Genomic DNA, 23,124 nt, shown 5'->3' with positions numbered 1-23,124 from the left:
GTAAGCTGTTATCACTTTTGTCTTCAAGAGAATGTTCACTTACTGGGCTTCTTTGAAAGTCTTATGCTTTACACTGCAGAATTTGGACTGTGCATTGCTGTATCTACAAATTCCGAAGTGAAATTATGGATGAAGAAATTTTAAATCATTATGCTTCCTTTTAAATCTCAAGTATTTCTAAGTGATGGATGATAGGCCTATATTCAACTAACAATGGTAGATGCTAGAATACCATGAGCTGTTTTATAGGAGTTCCTTCTGTTGGTTGGAGCAATGATTTGGAACTTAAGGTTGAAAAAAGGTGAGGGATACTAACTAATAGGTAGTGGTATTTAAGCAGAATTTTCCTTATCACTGTGCTTATTTGTTTTAGTAAGTGTTGCAGAATTGTCTGTGGTTACTCACTCTCCTTTTTTTTTTTTTAACCTCTAATGCCTTCAAAGTTGCTGCACGTCATTGTAGGAATGAATTTATTATATGAAAGAAGCCATTGTGTTCATAGCTAAGGAACATTTTTTGTCTATTACTTTGTCTATTACTAGAGGACAGGTTGTACCTTTCTTTGATGTATAATTGTTCATGTTGGTGGGCCTACAAATGCCCCATGACTATGCCAATTTTGTCTTTCTCATCCTTCCCCTCCAACTTCTCCTTACCAATGTCTGAACCCCAAATCAAGTTGTCATCTCTGCAGAATGCCCTGTTGGGGAAGCTTGCAGTCTTTTAGGGTATTTTTTTTCCTAAGAAAGAGTTTCCCTCTCGGAAGGAGCATGGCTAACAAGCTAAGGTGAAATTGGACTGTAAACATCTTAGTGGCAAAGAGTGTATCTCACACAGCTCTACTTATTCAGAAGCATGCCTTGTATATCATGAGAGCTCAGAAAATATCAAATATAACAATGGGTTGTCAATTTACATATTCTAAATGGATGAAATTAGAGGTGCTAAGAGAAGGGAGCATCACCTTTTCTTTCTGGTGCATTCCTTGTGTCTGGCTGTAGACCATGGCTTCTCCATGATTCCCTAGAAGTGCTTCTCAATGAAGACCTCTGCCCTCCACCCTTCCCACCCATGCCTGATCTCTTGTTTGGCTTAAATTCATCTAATTTCCTTCTGTATTTCCCTCTGCTCCATCCCTACTCTTACTTCATTCTCTATGCTGATGAATTACTTCATAAAATTTGAATTGGGAAAAAAAGCATTCTTAACTCCTTTATCTACTTATATTTACTGCACCGCTCAGATAGGCACTGCAAGATATGATGTCATGCCATGACCTGCCCATGGACATTTCTGGGCTTTGTTTTGTCACTCTTTTTCTCCAACTGAGCCCTTGTGTGTAGCCACCTGGTTCTTGCTGACCATCTAATAGAAGTGTGAGGTCATAGCTTTGTGGTTTAGATCATGTAGTTGTCCTTCTGTCCTTCCCCTATCCAGCTCCTACTTTTCCTAAAAACTAATCTTAAGTCTGCCCTCTAAGGAGACTTTCTATATTCTTTTGAACAATTTACCTCCACTCAATGTTTCCTCAGTACCATCTCCTCTGTAGTCCTACTGTGATGCTTTTATTATTTTGTACAAATTTAAAAGAATCAATTTCCCCATCCCCCTTCCACTAAGGGTGCTCTTTTACTGTCATCACACAGTGTCAGCATGGGAAAGGCTCCCCATGAGCTGAGATGTGGCTCAGTGGCAAAGCACTTACCTAGTATGTGCAAGACCTTGGTTTCCATCCCCAGTTTTGGGAAAAAAAAGTAAAAAGAAGAAGAAGGCTCCCCACAAATGTTGAAAGGAAGTATCTAAGTAATGATTACTTTGTGGGACCTAAGGTCTCTTCCCTAAATGAAGTTAATCTCAACAATCAATCAGTCATGCCAGCCACCCTGTTGCCATTTATAAGCAACCTATAGTTTCTGTTCATTAATGTACTTGAGGTAAGACCCATATACAATCCTGAGAATCAACCCTTGTGTTTGAAAGAACCCTTTTTAAAGATAAAATATCACATACATAACTGAATTAATTGATGATTGTAGGTCTTTCAGGTAATCAATGCTCATGTGAATGGTGAGTATATTGGCAATGAACAGGAACATAGGCAAATGGAAGGGTTTGCCTTGACTTCATCACACCCAGAAAGTTAATGTGACCCAGATCTCTAAGAGTGCTTTCCTTATTCCTTACTGCTCATGAAAGAAGAGTAGTGTACGTGGGGCTCTATGGGCAGTATGCGTACAGATGTATATGTAAGCCATACTTGGTAGGCACTGGAGAAGCCTGTGGTGGGAAAGGTGGGTTATGAGGATTGAAGTTAGGAGTGAACTTGTTATAGTCTTTATAATATTTTTATAGACAATAAAGTGAATCAGTAAAGTCGGTGCTCCTAATTAAAGATACAACAATGACATCTCCATTTGAAACTAGTAATAATGGATGCTAGACTCTATTATTAGTTTCTATTTAGCGTTCCTTACTCATTGGAAATGTTTTAGGATCTTAGTTCCTTGGCAGTTTGAAATGCTTATAAATTCATTTTGCTTTGTTGTAAATAATGTGCATAGAGGGAAATTCAACACCACCCCCTCACCTTAGGTCTGGTCCATAACGATTTTATAGCTGGGTGAGTAGGTGCTGACTTTCAGGTCCTAGCTTCAGGGTTTTGACCTGTGTCTTCTTCTTGCTTGTGTCCCATCTCAGTGCCTCACCTTGTCCTCAGCTCAGCCATCATAAACAAGCTGTATATTCCTTTACCTTCACGCAAGCCAACAAGGACTAATTTTTTAAGACTTGGACTAGATTTTTACTTACTTCTTCCCTAACACTTCATTGTACACACTTCATTCTTTTTACCGTTGTCTTTACTTCTATTCCATTTCAAAGGCCTGGCTTCAGCCTTTCCTCATTATTACCGGTGGGAGTGAACTCAATAATTTGCAATTCAGGTGAAGAAGCATAGAACAAGAATTCTGTGCTAAGCAACACAGTAGATAATTACATATGTGCAGCAATGATACATATTCTTTTAAATTTGCAGATATGCACATGCCATAGAAAATCAGATCCCAAGCTGGAACCCAGTTCCTAAACTATCTTCCAAAACCCATGTAATTTTTATATGCAGTTCATTACTAAGACTTTTATATTTGTTTTCATCTTCAAGTTTTTTGTATTATTAAGTTGTCTGCATTTGAAACTTTGTGTCATTCTGACTTCTTTCCCCAAGTATGTCATCCCAATGCTCTTTAATTCTTATAATTCTTATTTCTGCTTTTCAAAGAAATAATTGCAACACATTTTAGAAATACTTACAACATAAGTGGCACACTCCCCAAGTCTTTCTGAAATCTATTTTTCTCAATTTCTCAATTTTGATTTGAAAGTTACTTACTTTCCCCCACTAATCCCCATCAGAAAAACTCAGCTTAATTTTATAAATAATGTATATGATCTCAGAGTCATAGGGGCCAATTGCACAAAATATCTACATAGCATAAGTGAAGTATAGAATCAAGTCTCTTAAAATACTTTAAAGAATCTTCTAATATTGTCACTGTATAGATTTGATCCATTATGCCCAAACTCCATTCTTTTTTTCTTTGTTTTTGATGGAACTTAGAGCTTCTCACTTACAAAGCAGGTGCTTTCCACTTGAACCACACCTCCACTCTATTTTGCTGTGGTTATTTTAGATGTAGGGTCTCACTGACTATTTGCCCCCTTGAATCTCAGTCCTTCTGATCACAACCTCCCAAGTAGCTCGGGTTATAGGTGTGAGCCACTAGTGCCTGCCCCAAACTCCATTCTTTCTAGAATAGTAATTCATTGTCATAGTTCTAGTCCTAGCACAGCTCCTCCTTAACTGTAATGCATTATCCCAATTTATATTCGCGTGTTATTCCAGCCATCTTTATTGCATTAAAACTCACTGGCAACCATTAGGGGCATAATGCTGTTATCTCTCAAGTTTAAGCAGGATAGGAGATTTTGTAATTTGCCAACTTAGTAGCAAAAGCATTTTCCTTATTTTAGTAGGTGCACTTATTCTGATTCCAAGTGGGTGAGGCAGCTCAGATTTTACATTCTGCAGGCCTCGGTTTCTCTAAGAATTATCCTCGCCAGGTGGTTTCTACCAGTCAGGGTGTAGGTAAACCAGTCCTCCTCTTTTTTTTCTAGGTAGGAAATCGTCATCAAATATAATTCATGACATTTATTTTTGAACTTTGAGGTTGATTTTTCCCACCACCATTTTCTAATCTGTATATTCTATCCCACTTGGCGAACAATTTTTGCCTGAACCAGGCAATGCTCACATGTGTCATAAGCATGTGAGAAGCTCCCTCTGCTTCTCCAGGTGGGGATTTAATTCCTTTGGCATACATAGGTTATATTTTGAATGTTTCACTTCACATACCCATTTCATTTTTTGACCTCAAAATGTAAACCCCATGCGGGTTATTACCACTCTGCTGTGTCCTTATGAAATGAACCATAGCTAGATGAAATTTTGTAGATGCTCCTTGATAACTTATTGATGCTCTGTAGAAGGGACATGCAAACATTTCTGTGAAGAGTAACTATATAGTAGCAGCCCAAAAGCAGCCAAAGACATTTTATTAGCAAATGAGTGTGACTGTGTTCCAATTAAACTTTATTTACAAAAAGAGATGATGGGTAGGATTTGGCTTGTGGACCACATCTTACTGAACTCTACTCTGAAATGTCCCTTGAAGAGTTATTATTATTCCTGTATCTGCAAAAAATATATATCCTTGCCATTTTCTATAGGTAAACCTATTCTGCTCTTGCTTACCTGGCACGGCTTATGTTCTCCAGCTGTTCTGTTTTCACTGGGAGTCTGGGTTTACATAGGGTTTTCAACAGGTCTTCAAAAGATTAGATAAACTTACCCAAATATATATTCTCAGAAGTCTCAAATTCAGTGACTGATCAGATCACTATGTAATCTACATTTCACACATTTTATGCTACAGCTTTATCCACAGGATTGCTTAATCCCGAATCCTATCCAGATTGCCAAATTACCATGAGAAAACCAACTAAGCTGCAATCTTAAAGATATGGACTTCTCTGTAGTAAGAAAACCAAATGGTTCAGGAACAGAAATGAGCCCTATACAAGCCTAAAGTCCAATACAGAATAAATTTGACCAGCACATTATAAATTCCCTTCTTGCTCCCTAGGAATCTCTTCCAATTTTAGCTTCTGATCCTTCTGCAGGTTTCACAGTTGGCCTTTGACTTTACTGTCTAGTCTGCTAAGATGTACCTCCTGCTATGGACATCCATGATTGGAATTGCCATCCTTCATGATGCACAGCTCTTTTGTAGCTACTTCCTCCTTTCTCAGGATGCATGTTTCAGCTCACTTCATGTTCAGTTGCTTGCGTGTCTGGCCTCCTTCTTCTTTCTCCTCTTTTCTACTTTTGTGGTTGCTTTGTAGTTGAGTGGTTACCGCTACTTTGGCTCTGCATATTTCCCAATACTATAAAAGTTCCTTTCCTGGAAGGGTTGGGGATAAAAATGGGGGGAGGCCTTATCACTAGTAATACTATGAACTGAAATGTGTGTGAACTGGAGATGTGTGAGAAAGTAATTATTTTAGATTCGCACAATTGAATTTTCAAGTAAAGCAACTCTGACAAAGGTCTGTATCTCAAAGGAGAGGTCTGCACTGGAGGTTTCCACTGCTGTCTCTGTGGGCATTAATGCTTGTGGCTGCTTAGGGAAGAAGTATGAAGTGACAAGACTAAGAGGTGGTCTTGTAAAGGTCGGGCTTGAATGTCCTAATGAGAAATAAACTATACCTGGGAACCAGCATTTCTTAAAACTTTTATTGTTCTTAACTAACATCTTTTACATCTAGCCATTTGAATCTAAAGACTTGTATAAACTAATCTTATAGAAAGCATAAATGTAAAATTACTTGGTTCTTTCTCTTACACAGTTTTAGGGAAAAAAGTATTTTCAAGCAAATTCCATAGTAACTCTCCACAATAAATGTGTTCCTAATTAATACAATGTGCTTTAATTGTTAAAGTTTTTTAAATTTATTTTTACATGGAAAAATACAATTTTATATATTTATATGTTTGAAACATGTAATATATTACACAAAGGCTGAATCACCCTAATTAACGTGTGCATCATCTCACATACTTGTCGTTTTCCCTTGTGGTCATAGCATTTAAAATATCTCTTAAAGTTTTTCAAATAGTACAGTCTCTCAGAAAGCTGTCTTGATGTTATGAAGTTACTGTTTGCCCTTAACTACAGAATAGTCCACTTTTTATAACATGAAAACATAAAAATGGATACAAGTGTCCAGCTCAGGAGAAACATTTTGGAATCTCTCTCTTTCTCTCTCTCTCTCTCTCTCTCTCAACCCATTCCTGACTCCTTACTTTGGATAAGAGAGCCAGAATGTGGGCTTTGTAGGCAGCTATGCAGATGCTACCACTTATAGCACTGCTTCTAAGAAATTTAATTACATTTGTCTTTTTCTACACAATTCTGATTATCTTCAAAAAATTAAGTCTTACCCTCTTTCATTAACTTAGGATAACAAATTTTAAGCATGGAAAAAAATATGCTGGGTGTGGTGGCAAAAGTCTATAATCCTGGCACTTGGGAGGCTGAGGAAGGAGGCTCACAAGTCTGAGCCCCGTTTGTATTACATAGGAAAATCCTGTCTCAAAAAAAAAGCCTCAAAACCTTTAAAGGAAAGACTTCATGGGCGTTACTTCTTTGTAAATGCCATATAACTGTTAGAAAGGACCACCCTGGCAGTGTAATAGTTCCAAAAATGTGCTCGGACCATCTGGGTCAGAATCACCAGGAAGTGCTTTTTGAAAGAGCAGATTTTTTTTTTTTTTTTCCAGTGTTGGGAATCAAGCCTGACCCATGCCAGGCAAGCACTCACTCACCTCAGTCACTTTGTTACATCCCAGCTACTGAAAGTGCAGACTCTTTGGATACTGAATCAGTCTTTTAAAACTTGGTGTATATTAATTGTACAAAGTAAGGGGCTTCATCATGACATGTCCATACATGCAGACAAGGTTCTTGGGTAATATTTACTTCTCCATTACACCCTCCCTTTCCTCCTTTTACCTTTTCCTTCAACCCCCAATCATCCCCTATTTTCATGACCTTTTTGTTTTTGTTGTTTCTTTGTTTCCCCAGCTTCCACATATGAGAGAAAACATGTGAGACTTGTATTTGTGGGACTAGCTTATTTCACTCAACATGATGATCTCCAGTTCCATCCATTTCCAGCAAGTGACATAATTTCATTCTTCTTAATGGCTGAGTAGAACTCTCCTGTGCATATATACCACATTTTCTTTATCTACTCACCCATTGATGGACACCCAGACTGATTCCATAATCAGGCTTTGGTGAATAGTGCTGTTAGAAACATGGGTGTGCTGGTATCTCCATAGTAGCTCTGAGAATCAGTCTTTTCATGGGGTCCTATTCATTTTGATAAACTTACCCATGTGACTTATATATGCAGCAAGAGGTTTGAGAAACTCTGGCTCTTGGGAAGGGAATCTGCAAGACCATTGATGGATCCTTATCTCACTGTAGATACAACTGTTACAACTCCAAGTTTGCATTCTTGAACAGAGGAAATTAATTTTGCAAAATCACATGGTAAAAGTAATGGTGCTTCTGGGAAAAATGGGGTTAGGTGACGAGAACTCAAAACTTTCAGAACTGCAGCACTGCAAGAATAATAATGAACCTAATAAATCTATAGCTCAGTTATAGGTCTAACTATTTATTTTCAGAATTTTTTTTTGAGTCTTTGGACACTTGAACTGTGAGACTGTTGTTCTGTTTTCTTTTGTTTCTTTTCAGACCTTGATCCTTAAGAGCATTCTCTTCTGGCTATCAGAATTAACTAATTTATCCACCTTAAAAACAAAAACAACTGGTATATTCCGTCATTATAGTACTTCTTACAAAATTGGGGAACTATCTTGCAGCTTCTATACTGTCAGCTTCTCAAGTTATCTTACGTAACATGACAGATAACAATGTGATTTTTGAAGTATCTGACTAAGAGCTTTTCTGTAAGATCTTCATGGATTACCTAAGCTATGTCTTCAATCAGCAGAAACTTGTCCCTTCTGCTTCATACCACACCCCAACTCAGGACCTAATATTGCAGGAACACATGCTCATGTAGAAACATTCTGCTTTTGTTACCATAATGGCAAAATTCTTAGAGTTGGAGTTCTCTTGAGTATTTTCTGATGGTTAAATCAGGACACATCTGTAGGCTAGGCTGGGCTAACTTCTTTTTCTTTCTTTCTTTCTTTTTTTCTTATCGGTACTGGGGTTTGAACTCAGGGTCTTGTGCTTGCTAAACAGGCATTCTACTACTTGAGCCAACTTACAGCCCCTTCCCCCCATACATACCTTTTTTTTTTTTTTTTTTTTTTGGTGTAGATACTTTTTGGATAGGGTCTCACATTTTTACTCTGAACTGACCTTAGACTATAGTCCTCCTACCTGTGCCTCCTCCTATATTTATAGTCTCTGGGGATTAAGATTTACACATCTTCAGAAGCATTATTCTGCCTACCACAAGAATGAATGTCTTTTCATTGGTCTCAGCTCTAAGTGGGCAGTTGTTTAAAAATTTTCTATTAATTTAGAAAGCTTCATTAACTACTAAAATTTACCAAGGACAAAAATGATGATATAATAAAAATAACTAACAACATTCGTTGAGTTGTGCAATGTGACACACTTTGACTGGTACTTAATCCTTTAATCTATCATGAAGTGAGCTTCTATCACATTTTACATATTAAGAAATGGCTTAGAGAATTTTAACAGTTGGCTCAAGGTCAACAGCTAGTATATGGCAGTGTAAGTCTTGAACTTGGGTTTTAACCAATAGCCTTCAGTACTTATTTTTAGCCCTAAAATGATACAGTTGTAACATAGTAGAAGGTACTTCAATTAATGCAAGTAAATCCTAAGTAATAAATTACTGCTTTTGATAAGGAAAAGAAGTTGCTACTATAGTTTCAAAATGACTTCGTATCAATTGAACAGTATCCTACTGGTGAATATAAGTTAGTTGTATACAGATTAAGTGAAAAGGAAATTGAATTGCATGATTTAGTGGAAAAGACATAGCTACCTCAGTAATTTTTAGTACCCTTAGATTGTAATGATGAAGTGTTTACTTTACAATTCATATTAAAATGTAATCAGTGAATGACTTCTCCATCCATTCCTCTCTAACTAGGATGCAAGCTCTTGAACAGCAATCTTTTTCACATCTGTATGACTAGTACCTGAAATAGTGGTAGCTCTCTTACAGAGACTCAATGATTGCTTAGTGAATGAAAATCAAAAAATAACTACAAGAACAAAACCAGTTATCTATATGAATGAGCCAGGAACCAGGTACTTGTTGGATTTCAGAGATCTTATAGGTCAATATACGATTTTCTGATATATTTGCCTAAGAACAGAACACACACTGAGTTAATATCTTATGAGTAGGAAAAGTAGTGATAAACCTGGTAAATTCAACATAAAATAGAATATATTTATAAATATATAAATAAATTCAATATATAAATCTTGAGCATTAGAGAGAAACTGATGGCTCCTTTGATATGGAGTATTTGAATCAGATTGACTTTGTATATTCATTTTTCCACTCAGCAAACATTATTGAGTCCGGTGCTAGTTACTAGGATAAAAGATGTATTGAAAGGTCCCTGACTTCCAGAAACTTTTTGTCTCTGGGTGGAACAAACACCTATAAAGATAAAAAGCATTGTATTAAATGGAGTAGTAATAGTTTTATGGGAACACAGAAGAAGGACACTTAACTTACTGCTCGTAAAATATAACAAATTGGATTTAGTTATCTAGAGTTCTGGGGGAAATAAATTTATATTTTATAGAAGAGTTGTAAAGATAGAACAGAGTTCCCATCTACCTTTCAGCCATTTCCCTTAATGTCATATAACTGAGTTATAGTGATCAAAACTAAGAAATTAACATTGATATAATTCTAGTAGCTAAACTGCCTATTTTGTTTAGATTTCATCATCTTGAATTTATCTGATAGTGCTAAACTGATATAATGTATGAAAGGGCTTCACAAGCAGTAGACTGAATTGTAGTAGTATAAGAAATGCCATTTGGATGAGTACAGAGTAAATCGCTGATGGTGACAGTTGCATTCTCTGAAGGCAGCTTTGAAAAATCTAAACATGGACTCCCACTAAGGGATCTTAAAGAATGATCAGTTCCATCCATGAATTTAATTAATTCCTATGAATCTGCTTTGATTTTTTTGTGATGCTACAGATAGAACCTGGGTCATGGCTCATGCTAGACAAGCACTCTACCACTGAGCCACACCTCTCAGCCCTCAATCTGTGAAAAGAAGAAATTCTTTGATGTTAGTGTTGGCAATAATGGCGCCGATAGGTTTCGGTTCTTACTGCACCCTTAAGCTTCTGTTTTCCAGGGTCACGGTCCTGCCTCCCAGGGTCACAGTCCTGCCTCAAGTCTAGCTTGAATCCTCCTTCTGCCCCAACCTCCAATCAGCATGAACCATAAGATCCTAACCAATCAGATCATGCTGAGTCTCACTGAGGGGTATTTAAGCGCCTGCCCTTCTCTCTCTCTCTCTCTCTCTCTCTCTCTCTCTCTCTCTCTCTCTCTCTCTCCTCTCTGCTCTCTCCCTCTCCTACCCGGCAATAAAGAATCTCTTGGCCAGATCACTCCTCTCCACGTGGTCATTTTGGGGCCTATATATCCTTACAGTTAGGGCTCACTGTATCTTTGACAGATCCTGTTCAATGCCAGGATACAGTACCTTGGTTGTCACTCCATCTGGGTTAGGTAAGCTCTGTTTGCTGGTGAGGAGAATAGGTTCATACCTGGTGAACAAGTTGGCCAGTCACAGAGTTTTAGGTGGGAAAATGGAATTGGTAGGCTCAAACTGGCTCCTTTTTTTTTTTTTTCCCTCCTGCATGCTGCTTCCTGAGTCATTTTCCTGTACTGCCTTCCAGAACAAGCATTTTCCAAATTATGCTTATTATGCAAAACTTCCTTTCCTTTTTTATGCTAACACTACTTGCTTTGGGCGACAAGGGTTTTCCACAAATGAAGTATTCCATGATTCTGAAAAAATGCGTTGACGCTTTGTGAGATTTCATGATTGTAAAGTCCCCTTTGCTTTCCATCCTTATTCTTTAGAATTCTGTAATGCTTAGTCTGTTTTTTTATACTTTCTGCCCTTTCCATTGTAGATTTTGGTGACCCTTCTTGATAGTTTCCAGGTGCTTCTGGTTGGTTGGTTGTTCTGAGGAGTAACCAAAGTATATCTTTGCAGTTGATTAAGTAAGTTTGTGCCATCTGGATTTATATCATCAAATATTGTCTAATCTTTTGCTGGTTTATAGATTCTGGCAGATATATCAGCATTCATAATATCTAGTTTTTTAAGATATGTAAAATGCTTTTATTACCCCTTTTTATGTTAGAATTTTGCCACCCTATTGAGATAGGGATGATAAGTGCTACTCCACCCTTCCCCTCACCCTTTTAAACTAAATTATGGAGATTTAGAGGTGTCTGGTTCCTTAGAGTAAACAGGCACCTTCACCTAGGTTTCCTGGCTCTCCCCCACCCTGCAGCTCCTGACTGTCCACTTTTACTGTTTTTTTTTAAAGCAGGTGTGTGGGGGTGGGGTGAGGGTGGCAATGGGATATTGAACTCAGGGCTCATGGTTGCAAGTGCTCTACACTTGCCATGTCCCCAGCCCTTCTTGGTTTAATTTGTTTTTCGAACAGGGTCTCATGCTTTTGCCTGGACTGACCTGGAACCTGACTCCAACCTGTATGTCCTGTGTGGCTGGGATTATAGTTGTATACCACCAGGCCTCCTTTTTTGTTATTGATAGACTTAGAAGCTTGAGAAAGAAGTGCAGGATGCTATCTGAAGAGTTTAGTCATTTCAATTCATGGCTACAAACTATTAGGAAAGAATCTAATTAACCTCCTTTCTAAATAAAACAAAACAAAACAAAAGATATTTCTAGTGAAACCAAACCACATTGGTTCTAGTCATCCAGTTTGGCTTCTGAGGACTTGGGAATTAGATTGCCTTAGGTGATCAGTAATGTAGCACAAATTTTCTTACAACAGTCTGTTTCACTTGACTCTGGCCATAATCCTAAAATAAGAAACTTGCCTCCTCTGGCCTTTCCTGTGATGTGGAAGTAAAATGATAAGAATTAATTGTTAGGAGTCATAAGCTACTTAATAATACGAAGAGCTCTAGGCAAGAATTTGTTCATTTTGTTTTTGTTTGTTTGGGAGGAGCGGTACTGGGATTTTAACTGAGGGCTTTGTGGGAGGAGGAGGAGGCAGGCACTCTGCTTAGCTTGAGCCAGGCCTTAAGCCCCACATGTTTTTTGGTTTTTTTTTTAAGTACTGCGGTTTGAATTCAGGGCCAACACCTTGAGCCACTCTGCCAGCCCTTTTTTGTGATGGGTATTTTCAAGATAAGGCCTCTCAAACTATTTGCCCAGGCTGGCTTCAAATGGCGATCCTCCTGATCTCTTTCTCCTGAGTAGATGGGATTACAGGTGTGAGTCACTGGCACCCAGCTCCCACAAGTTTTAAACATCTTCAGAGAGTCAAAGTAGGACTCCACTTTAGAAAGCATAATGTTGACGTTTTAAGACTGTAATAAACAAAGCAGTGAGAAATTTACCTTTGATCTGATTGGCCTCAGTAAGTAAAGAAAGGCTCATTTTAATCCTGGCACAGACATTTAATGCTGTTCAATAAATTATTCAGATTAATAAATTATCTGTGGACCAAAAAGAAAAATCAGGCCATAATTACTGGGAAATTAGAACTGCTTTAATAACAAAGAAACAGATTTAAGAGATCCTGAAAGGATACATTTATTTCATAATTAGCTCTGCTAAATTTTTTTCTTCCTCACAGAAGGAATAAGTCTTAATTGGCTGTATGAAAAATTGATCATAAGGAACTAATACCCGTAGATCATCCAGGGATTGTCTTTATTTATTTGCATTGCATAAAAGCTCTGCTGCAGTTGTCATGGTTTAAAACTAATTACAACCCATGCTAACTCCTCTTAACTGGGTATTTATCCAGTTGAGAAACGTAAATAAATTCCTTCTTTCAAATGTAAAAAGAGTATTTTAGTGACATCAATTAATTAGATGTCATTCAATTAGCACAAACAAAAAATGGTTATAAAGACAAATATTAGCACATCAAAGTCATGCTAATGTACTCCTTAAGCAATAAACACACCAGAACAAGAAAAAATGCATTATAATAAGAAAATAAGTGAATATAAAATTTTTAGTTACAAGCTCATTCTCAATTTTTCTATTTAATTGACATTTTGGAGGTAATAATGGAAGGTCTGTATAACAAATAGGGGGAAAAAACACTTGCTTTTTGCAACAGAAAAGATCAAATTTATAAGCCCATGGCAAATGAAATTTGGTACACATCCATTAGGTAAAAGTAAGCAGAGTCCATGTTCACCCTGTCAGTTGATGGCATTCAATGAAGCTTGCCCAACATCTTCTTTGTGAACATGAGTGAGATGTCCTAATTGGGGGCAGCTGTGGTGACAGCATTAATTAGGCAGGCCTGTTGAACACTTACCTTCATGCTGTTGGCAACTGGGCCGTGATTTATTCCAGCACTCACTGTCACGGTGGATTGCCTTTACACCTTGGCAGAATGGCATTAATCTGTTAAGACACTTTTGTTGCTGTATCCTCACCTGGGGGTTATCACATTTCAGTGAACACAAGAGTGAGATACAGCACTGTTGACTCTTGTGGCATTTGACATATATGACAGATGGTCAACCACATAATTCAAAAGATTTTTGGGTATAATACCAATTTCAAGTACTCTGTCTAGTTTTATTTCCCCATAAATCATCAAAGTAACTCAGAAAATTCAGCAATTTTATATGTCTCCATTTTTCCCCCAGTCTGCTTTTGCACTTGGAATAAGTGCAGAACTTATGTGGTGGATCCCATGTTCTGTTAGGATAATATGGTCATTATTGATAAATCAATATATTAGATCTTAAGCACATTTCAATTATAGAAATATAAAGAATAGCAAAGAACTCAATTCATTGCCTTGTAATTAAACAATGGCTCTGGGTGAGACTGCTAGGTTCAGATACTGGTTCTACAGTATACCAGCTGTGTGATGATAGGCAAGTTACTCTATCTCTGTTTCTGCTTCTTCATTTGTAAATTGGGCGTAATGATAGCAACACAGATTTGTAGTTGTTACAATCTTATAAGAGTTCATGAACGTAAAGCTCTTAGAACAGGGCCTGGCAAATAGTGTATACTCATTAAATATTAGCTGTGGTTATTTAAAGGGATTTATTGTTGAAAGTACCAAAGGACCTTGTTTTAACCTCATTTCCAAAGCTTTGAGAAGACTAATATAGTAGTTTTATGATTTTATCTTTTGCCCCCAACTATGAAATATTAGACAAAGAACTACAGAACTATATAGAAAAGGAGGATTGCTAATTTCAACAAATATAGTATCAATTTTCAGGGTGGAAAATGCTCTTACATAATAACTCTATACTCATTTTCCCTTGGAGAGTTTTATAGTGTTGGAAATCTCTTGCAGACTTATATGGAGAGGTGTCTTGTTTATAGAGCTCATTATGAGCATCAACAAATAACCATAGTGGCTATTAAATGAAGTGATGTTTCTAGAGTAAGTCTATTTTATTCTGCCCTTTTACTATGTCCACCTGAAGCCCAACCAAGGCACCAGGGTATAGAGAAAAGTCCTGGGTTTTAGTCCTGATTCTGCAGCTTGCTAGACTTATGACATTGCACAAGTTCCAGAATAAGCCCCCATTTCCTCACCTGTAGGTGGAAATAATAATTACACCCCTTATGATGTATATACCTAAACTATAAATTTGACAGAGATGACATATTTGGGGATATGTAGTGACAACAAAGCACTTTTTCACAGTGTAAGGAGCAGACTACAACCCTGTAGACGGGGATCAACCAATGGACAGGAGCAACTGTGATGTGGAGGCAGAGGGAATGATGGGAAAGTGTGTGTTCCTCTTGCAGAATGAAAGAGCAGCAGCAAACCGGCCACAATGGGTAGATGCTGAGGTAAGGTGAAGTCAATGTGGCTGAAAGGAGCATGAATGGGGTCTTAACACAGTTTAACAGTGATACCAGCTGGACGTTTAGAAGCACATAAACATTTCAAAATAGAGATAGCACTACTTATTTGAGAATCTTCCAGTTAGACTTACATTTCATTTTCATTAGTGTCATATGGCAGAGCAGTAGAAGACCTTAGTCCTCTGGGATGTATAAAAATGCACAAAATAATGTCAAAGGGCTCCTTAATCCTAAATAGTAGAGTCTTTTGAAAGAAAGTCTGGCTTCTGGAATAATTTTTGTTCCTGAGTCTCTTCTTTATCGTGTGTTCTGGGTGCTTCTTCATACTTATCTTTTAACAAACACTTGTGGGTCTACTTTGGGCTAGACTTCTGAGATCCTCTATATACATTTAGAAATTTGGATGTTTGAGTAGAGCACAAATCAAAACAGACACACATACATCAACACTAAGAGCAACAATAGCCTAAGCTTCCAAGTCGGGACTCTCACCACTATGAAGTGTTTCTCCGAACGTTGTTTGGTGGAGTATATTATTTAAATGACTCTCTTTTTGTTCATGTGCTTTTAAAACACATCCAGGTGAGAATGGTATTCAGATGTAGCACGCAGTTATTCATTTTCTATGGCCTTTGCATAAACACAGGTTTTGACTGGGCCGATTGTGGCTCATAACCTCAAGTTGAGCATCTCAAAGAATCATACTGCTTGTGTCAACTTATGGTGGTTAACTGTGGGAAGTGAAACTTTGATGATAAATACTCACAGAAGGAAGCTAATAGGCTTTCAAGTCAGCAGTAGCACGAGTTAAGAAGCCAACTGTCTGTAGAGGCACCACCACTGGAAATATTAGAAATTATTAACATTAGAAATAAAATGTTGATATGTTGACCTAAATTTTATCTTTTTGTGTGGCATAATGACACATTCTAACACATAAGTTGTGAGGACTATTTAGACTTTCTTTCAAATGAAGACATCTTCATTTATGCCATTTTCAAAGTACCCTTTCTGAACACACAGGGACAACTACATTACCATTTTAGCTCGCAGGGAACTCTAGTTAACCTGAGTCAGGAAAAATATGTCTGAAGTATGATTCCACTAGAACACAGGGTAGTGTGAGCACAATGTCACATTCCTGTGTGACCTTCATGTTACTGAGTGAGTCTTAATGTAGCTCAGCATCACCCACTGCATTAGTAACATGACATATTCTGAAATACCATTGACACTAGATTTTACTGCCTTTTATGTAGCTATATGTACACATTTTAATCTGATCAGGAAGATTTTCCCTTTCATAGCCAAATTTGTGAGGGGAGCTTGGAGGAGAAGACCAGATGGTAAAGCATAAACTCTCCTCCTCTGCAGATGACCACAATCTTCTCCATGAGTTAGTGCAGTGGGAGAGAAATGTGAAGGAGTTTTGGAGACACTCTTCTGTAATTTATTTACTGCTAAAGTGACTGTTCACAAAAGAACATCCTGCATAGTGGGCCAATTAACAATATTTGTGTGGCTTTCATTAACTAATCATCTTCACCAGTTTTCACTGTGAGATCTGTACATGCGTGGTGGCAGGCTTTTTAGAGGTTTTCTGTAGGGAAGCCTTCCCTTGGATGGCAGCTGAAAGGTCACTGTTATTTGATAATATTTTGCAAGTTTCCTGTTTAATTTATTCAGTGTATTGAGGTTCTTCAGATTAACTGCACAAACATGGAGAGTAATGATTTGATCTGACTTTGGATTGTCAGAACCTTTGGGGAACAGAAATAAAAACTTCTGTAGTGTTATGTGCAATCAGCATTTCTGCTGCATGCACGTGCTAAAATTTGTTTACTGTTCTTAACAGCACAGTCCAGTATTTGATATAGCAGTACTGCATATATTTGAAAACTCAAGTGCTCAGGAAACAATTAAAACAAAAGGATTGCTTAGATGAATGGTTCTCATTTTTGCAAGTTCACTTTGCCTCTATCACAAATATTTATTTACCAATTAAATTAATGGATAAATGAAAATACTGCTTTAAGTTTTTGTGTGGTAAGAATACAAAATAAATTTTTGGATTACTGCCACTTTTTTTTCTATGTTGTGTGACATATCAAACATGAAAAATAGGAAAGCAGGAGTAGACTTTTAAAGTATACCTACTTGCATTTTGTTAGAATCTGAAGTGTTATTTATGATCTTTTAAAACCTCTTAAGACACTTAGAGCCTGTAAAAAGACATATTAAAAAGAAGTACCTGTAAAATGTGTGGTATGGCTCTGAGGTTTTTGAGTTTCTATTTTTAAAGGCTATCCTTTTTTTACACTTCACTGTTGGTCGCTGTTAATGCATTTCTAAGGGTTTGGATTTGTTCTGATTAATGTCAAGCTAGTTTGGAATAAATTTAAGCAGAGTCTGCTTACAACTCACTCTATTATTAAATTGTTTCAGGGTGTGGAACTACTGCCTCTCTAGAAAGACACTGAAAGCAAAATTATGAACTGTGGTAGACCAAATACAATTAAATCACGCCTAGGATTTTCTTAACACCTCCTGCATTTGAAGCGTTAACTTAACATTGGATTTCTCTTCAACCAATTTTAAGTTAACAAACTATTACTGCTAGAATAAGAAATGAAAGGCAAGAAAAAAATTTTTGGTTTGCAGTTTTAAAATCCAAGTATGTAGTTAAAAATATTAAGTCCAAGTTTGGGAATCATTCCTGGCTTACAAAGTTATATCTGTGATTTAGAAAATACTTGGTGGAGTAGTTAGATTTTTAGAAAATGAAATAAACAGGGTTATATCATTTGAGTAAACATCTGTCTGAGAAACACACATATAAAATGTATTACATTAACAAATAATGGGCAAAAATTTACTTCATTGACAATTGTCATTATAATGAGAGAAATTCAAACCCTCCCAGCTCAAATATTTGTTTGCATTGTCATGAAGCGTCTGTGGGATATATAGGGCTATCCCAGTAATGTGGATGTCCAAGTTGACAACAAAGGGTTTATACTGATGCCAGGTCTCCTCACTGCTTGAATTTGGTCTCTAACAGGACGGAGTAAGGAACTTGTGTGGTACTTCTCCAGTGGGTACTAGTGACAGCAGAGAACCTGCAGGTCAAGAACGCAGTTGTGTGGCTCCACTGGCTATGTATGGGTTTGTTTCTCCATTTATGTTATGGAGACTTTTGAGCTAACCCCTTAAAAGAGCTGATCCCTGGCAGGCTGGAGATCCTCATACCAAAGAGGTTACACATGTTATAGCGGACACAGAGGAAACATCAGTACAAGTAGACTGTGAGGGGTGCAGAGTCAAAAGAACTGGGAGCTTTCCTTTTCTGGATTTGGAAGAGAGAGCAATTCCTTCTAGTCCTTGGAGGTATACCCAGACCCCAAGCATCAAGAAATGTTTATACATCTGGGTCAGCTTAAGGAGTAGAGATATTTTAAACAAGATCTTATATTTGAAGGCCTCCGCCTCATTAAATTGCAGGTCATCTCTTCAGGGAAGGGGTGTACTCTTTGGGAGAAATCTTCATATATGAACAGAGCAAGAAAAGGGCAGGATAGATATTGACCTGCCAGATGAGAGATTGGTTTCATCCTTCCAAAGAACCTGGTGAGATTAGAGCTCTCAAGTCATGGTTATGAACTAACCGCATGAGGATTTCAGTGCTGTACTACTCACAGAATTAAATAGCTTCAATGGCTTTATGTGGCTTAAAATATTAGTCAATTGATTGAATCTAGTTATAAACAATAACTCAAATATTTGCAAGAATTTCCTGCATGATAGCAAACTTAATCAAAACTTTAAAACTACACCTGTAGTCTTAGCAACTGAGAGGGAGTTTCAGGCCAGCCTGGGCTACATAGTGAGACCCATTCTCAAAAGAGAAGGAAAAAAAAAAAAAAACTATTTCATGAGCGATGGGGTGTAGCTCAGTTTTAGAGTACTTGTGTGAGGTCTTGGTTTCAATCCCCAAATGATTAAAAAAAGGAAAAAAGTACTTGAAAGCCTGTGCCTGTTATTTAATGGCAGAAAGACCAGATGAGAAGGGTGGGAAAATGAAGCGAAATGAAGTTTCCTTTTACCCTCTTTCTCTGTGTGTGTTTGCATGTACATGTTTGCACACATTTCCTGTTTGTAAATCATCTGTAGTTGAAGACGTCATGACATTCACCCCTAAGCACATCAGCAGAAACCTCCTGAGAACAAGAAAGTCTTCTGCATAACCGCCATGCACCAATCCCACTCAAGTAATTGAGCTTCAATAGCTTATTTTAATTCAGATTTCCCCAACAGTCACAATAATGTATTTAATAGCTGTTATTTTCCCTGAAGCAGGATCCAACCAATAGCTGCACACTGCATTTATTTGTCATGTCTGTGTAATTTCTTTTAACTTAGGTAAGTTTCATAGTTGTCTCTTGTCATTCACGACACTGACATTTTAAAAACTTAGATCAGTTTTGTAGATCATCCCTGAATTTTTTCTGATAGTTTCCTCATGTTTGAAATCAAAATTGTTAATACAAAATAAGGAATAAATAGGAGAGAATGAGGAAGGATCGTAAGAGAAAGAGGGAAAGAGTGAAGAAAGAGGAAAGGAAAAAGGGGGAAGAGAGATGTACACTGGTTTCATGATAAAATGTTTATACAAGCTAGAGAATGCAGTCTAGTAGATTTATGTGCACACTGCCATTCAGATATCAATAGGCCAATGTATGGAATGGTGAATGAGGACAATTGCCACTTACTGAGATTTAGGGACATCTGAAATACTGGATTTAGGGCATTTTGATGAGAGGCAAAGGATTAAACCTTGAAAATTTTGGTTGTGTTTCAAGTTCATGGAAAGCCCAGTGGCATATCACAAGCTAGTTCTTTTAATCCATACATAAAATGAGGAAAATAATTTTTCTTAATATGTGCAAGCCACTTCTTTGGTGCCATTCAGCTCCTGCATATTTGTTCCATCTGAACCTTTTACCAGACTCACAAAATTAAAAGTAATCTTAAAGAGCTTGTAGAAATACATAGATACTATTCCAGATAAATTAGAATGTAAGCTTTTATATATATATATAAAAAAAAAACCCAAAACAGAGTCTCACGAACCACATCTTTAAAACAAGCCTGCCACATTAAGTGCCTGCTTCTCCACCTTGTCTCTCATCCCCCAAATAAATGAGGATTGTGCCAGTATAGGAGTACTGCTAAGAAATCTCAGCATTTGAATGGTTTATGCTGTAATTCATATGCTCATTCCTGACATTTTTGGGGTTTGCCTGGCAAGGGCAGTGTTGGAGAAAAACAAATAAACTAAGGAGGCAAAGTATTCCATTTCCTGTTCAAGTCTAAGGTGACTTTGATTGCTGTCCTTGAACTCTTGGTCCTTACCCAGTTAGCAATTATGCACTGAATCAGTCTCATTTTCCTCAGTTTGTTTTCTGGGATTTCCTGTTAATTCCTGAACTGAGGCAGAAGTAGACTTTATAGTTGACTTTTTCTAAGACTCAGCAGAAACTCAGAGATGTTGAGATCTCAGGTTCTGTGATGTTGATTATTAAGTGAAATTGTGTGTGTATGGAAAAATCCATTCATCCATGCTTTTCTTTTTAAAAATTTATTTATTATGAAAAGATCAGATATACTATGTAAAAATTATATAACAAACCACAAAATGTACTTATTGCTTAACTTCCGCAATCGTCCATGTCTTGGTAATTCTGTTTCATCTTGATGCCTATTCATACCCTTTCACCATATTATTTTGAAACAAACCTCAACTATTACAACACTTTACCCAAAACTATTCCAGTAAATCTGTAAATAACAGATATTCTTTTAAATAGTCTTATGTAAATAAGAATGGTATATAGACATTTAATATAAATTATTCTACAAATTAATGCACAGTTTAGGTGCTTACAATTTCTGTTGAGATTTGGAAATGGTAAATCCAGTCAAAGTGACCACGAGGTAATTGCTGGTCATCTGGAATTGTTTCTGGATAGATCTGTAGGTCCAATAAAAGAATGATATTGACAAAGAATTTCTGTCTTGAAGAAAGAAACAATGTTACTTATGTGTTTTTTCCCCCCAGTCTCTGATGCTTAATTAGTGAAATGAATCCTAACTCCAGGTATCCACAAGCTTTGTAACCATGGATAAGTCAGTCACTTATAGTTAACTCTGAAACTTAAATTTCCAGGCAAAAAAGTAGGTATGATGCTTCTTGTAGCTATTTACAAAACGGTGAAAACTATGATTTGACATGTGATAAAGTGTGACTTGAAAGCAATGCCCAGTTTCATGCTCCCTGTTGGGATAGACTTTCTTCTTTGAAATTAACAATGCTTAGGATTCATAATGGTATCAGAAAATATAAAGATTTAGGAAGTAACTCTCTAGGATTGTTTTTAGGAATAAATTTAGCTTCTCTCTTTTTCTGAGTACATTTTATTTGGGAATTTTGTTTTTCTCAAAGTTGGAATCCATTTTGGCTCACCCATTTTAGACTGTAAGGAAATGTAGACCCCAAAAATGACCATGTGGAGAGGAGTGATCTGGCCAAGAGATTATTTATTGCCAGGTGGGAGAGGGAGAGAGCCAAGAGAGCCAAGAGAGCCAAGAGAGAGAGGGAGAGAGGGGCAGGGGCTTAAATATCCCTCAGTGGGACTCAGCATGATCTGATTGGTTAGGATCTTATGGTTCATGCTGATTGGAGGTTGGGGCAGAAGGAGGATTCAAGTTAGACTTGAGGCAGGACTGTGACCCTGGGAGGCAGGACCGTGACCCTGGAAAACAGAAGCTTAAGGGTGCAGTAAGAACCGAAACCTATCGGCGCCATTATTGCCAACATAGACTATTTTTCTCTTGGTTAGCAAAACATTCAGACTGGTACCTTGATTGGGCTCACTCAAAATTAATGTTTCTCTTTGCAAGACTACCTGTTAATAAGAACTTTTTTCCTTCTCTGCTCTTTTTTAGCCTTGCCTCCCCGATTGAAAGAGATGAAAAGCCAGGAGTCAGTTGCAGGCTCCAAACTGGTGCTTCGATGTGAAACCAGTTCTGAATACTCCTCCCTCAAATTCAAATGGTTCAAGAATGGGAATGAGTTAAACCGAAAAAACAAACCCCAGAACATCAAGATACAAAAAAAGCCAGGGTAAGTGTAACTCACATTACAACAATCTACCCCGATAGCAATAGGATGATATAAAACATAAAAATTATTTGTATCCTAATGAATGACTTTACTATAAAAAACATGATATATAATAAATAAAAGATTTTTCATTATATAGTGACCAGAAATTGTGATATCACATAGGAAAGAATTTGGAGTTTCTGATTCTTATGATTTTTGGATGAAGAAAGGAAAGGATGGATGGAGAAAGGACTACTGCAGGAAGTAGGGGAGATGGAAGGCAAGAAAGAAGATAGAGTTAATGGTGGCTGCTGTAATAATCATAGATTCTGAAATTCAGATAAGACAATGCTGTTTAGAGACTGGTGACTTACACAATTCAAATCTCAACTTCATTATAAATAAATGCCTAGATTTGTAGAAAGCACTGGAATATGTAATCAGTTGAATTTGGAACATTTTCAAGCAAGGGGTCAAAAAATACAATTATAGCTAATGACAATTTTTTACCCAACAATTCTGTTAAACTAAGTCACCATTACAGCAGATTTTAAAAATCAGGTAATCTCAGGGAGCAAGAATCTTACGTTTTCCTGTCTCCTTAACAAAATGTCCATGTTTGGAAGGGTTGCATGTGATTCTCATGACAACTCAGTAGATGTGTTATATCTCCTTTTTTTTAAAAAAAATTATTCAGTTATTCTCAT

The 23,124-nt window shown here is 37.1% G+C and overlaps 1 protein-coding gene across 9 annotated transcripts in view; it reads left to right on the top strand.

The window, feature by feature from the left end:
* Positions 1-23,124, top strand: part of Nrg1 (neuregulin 1) — a 201,368-nt gene that overhangs the window by 19,415 nt on the left and 158,829 nt on the right. For 7 of the 9 annotated variants that reach the window (XM_074054674.1, XM_074054672.1, XM_074054671.1 and 4 more), the window contains exon 2: positions 22,258-22,435. In XM_074054674.1, coding sequence (XP_073910775.1) covers positions 22,258-22,435 — 178 coding nt within the window. Of the gene's footprint in view, positions 1-22,257; positions 22,436-23,124 lie in introns of those variants that run through there. The other 2 variants (XM_074054675.1, XM_074054676.1) reach the window with 2 other exon arrangements.

Source organism: Castor canadensis, chromosome 14 (genome assembly GCF_047511655.1).
Source record: "Castor canadensis chromosome 14, mCasCan1.hap1v2, whole genome shotgun sequence".
NCBI classification, from domain to species: Eukaryota; Metazoa; Chordata; class Mammalia; order Rodentia; family Castoridae; genus Castor; species Castor canadensis.
The sequence above is the reverse complement of the archived record's forward strand: the minus strand, read 5'-3'. Positions and strand labels throughout refer to the sequence as shown.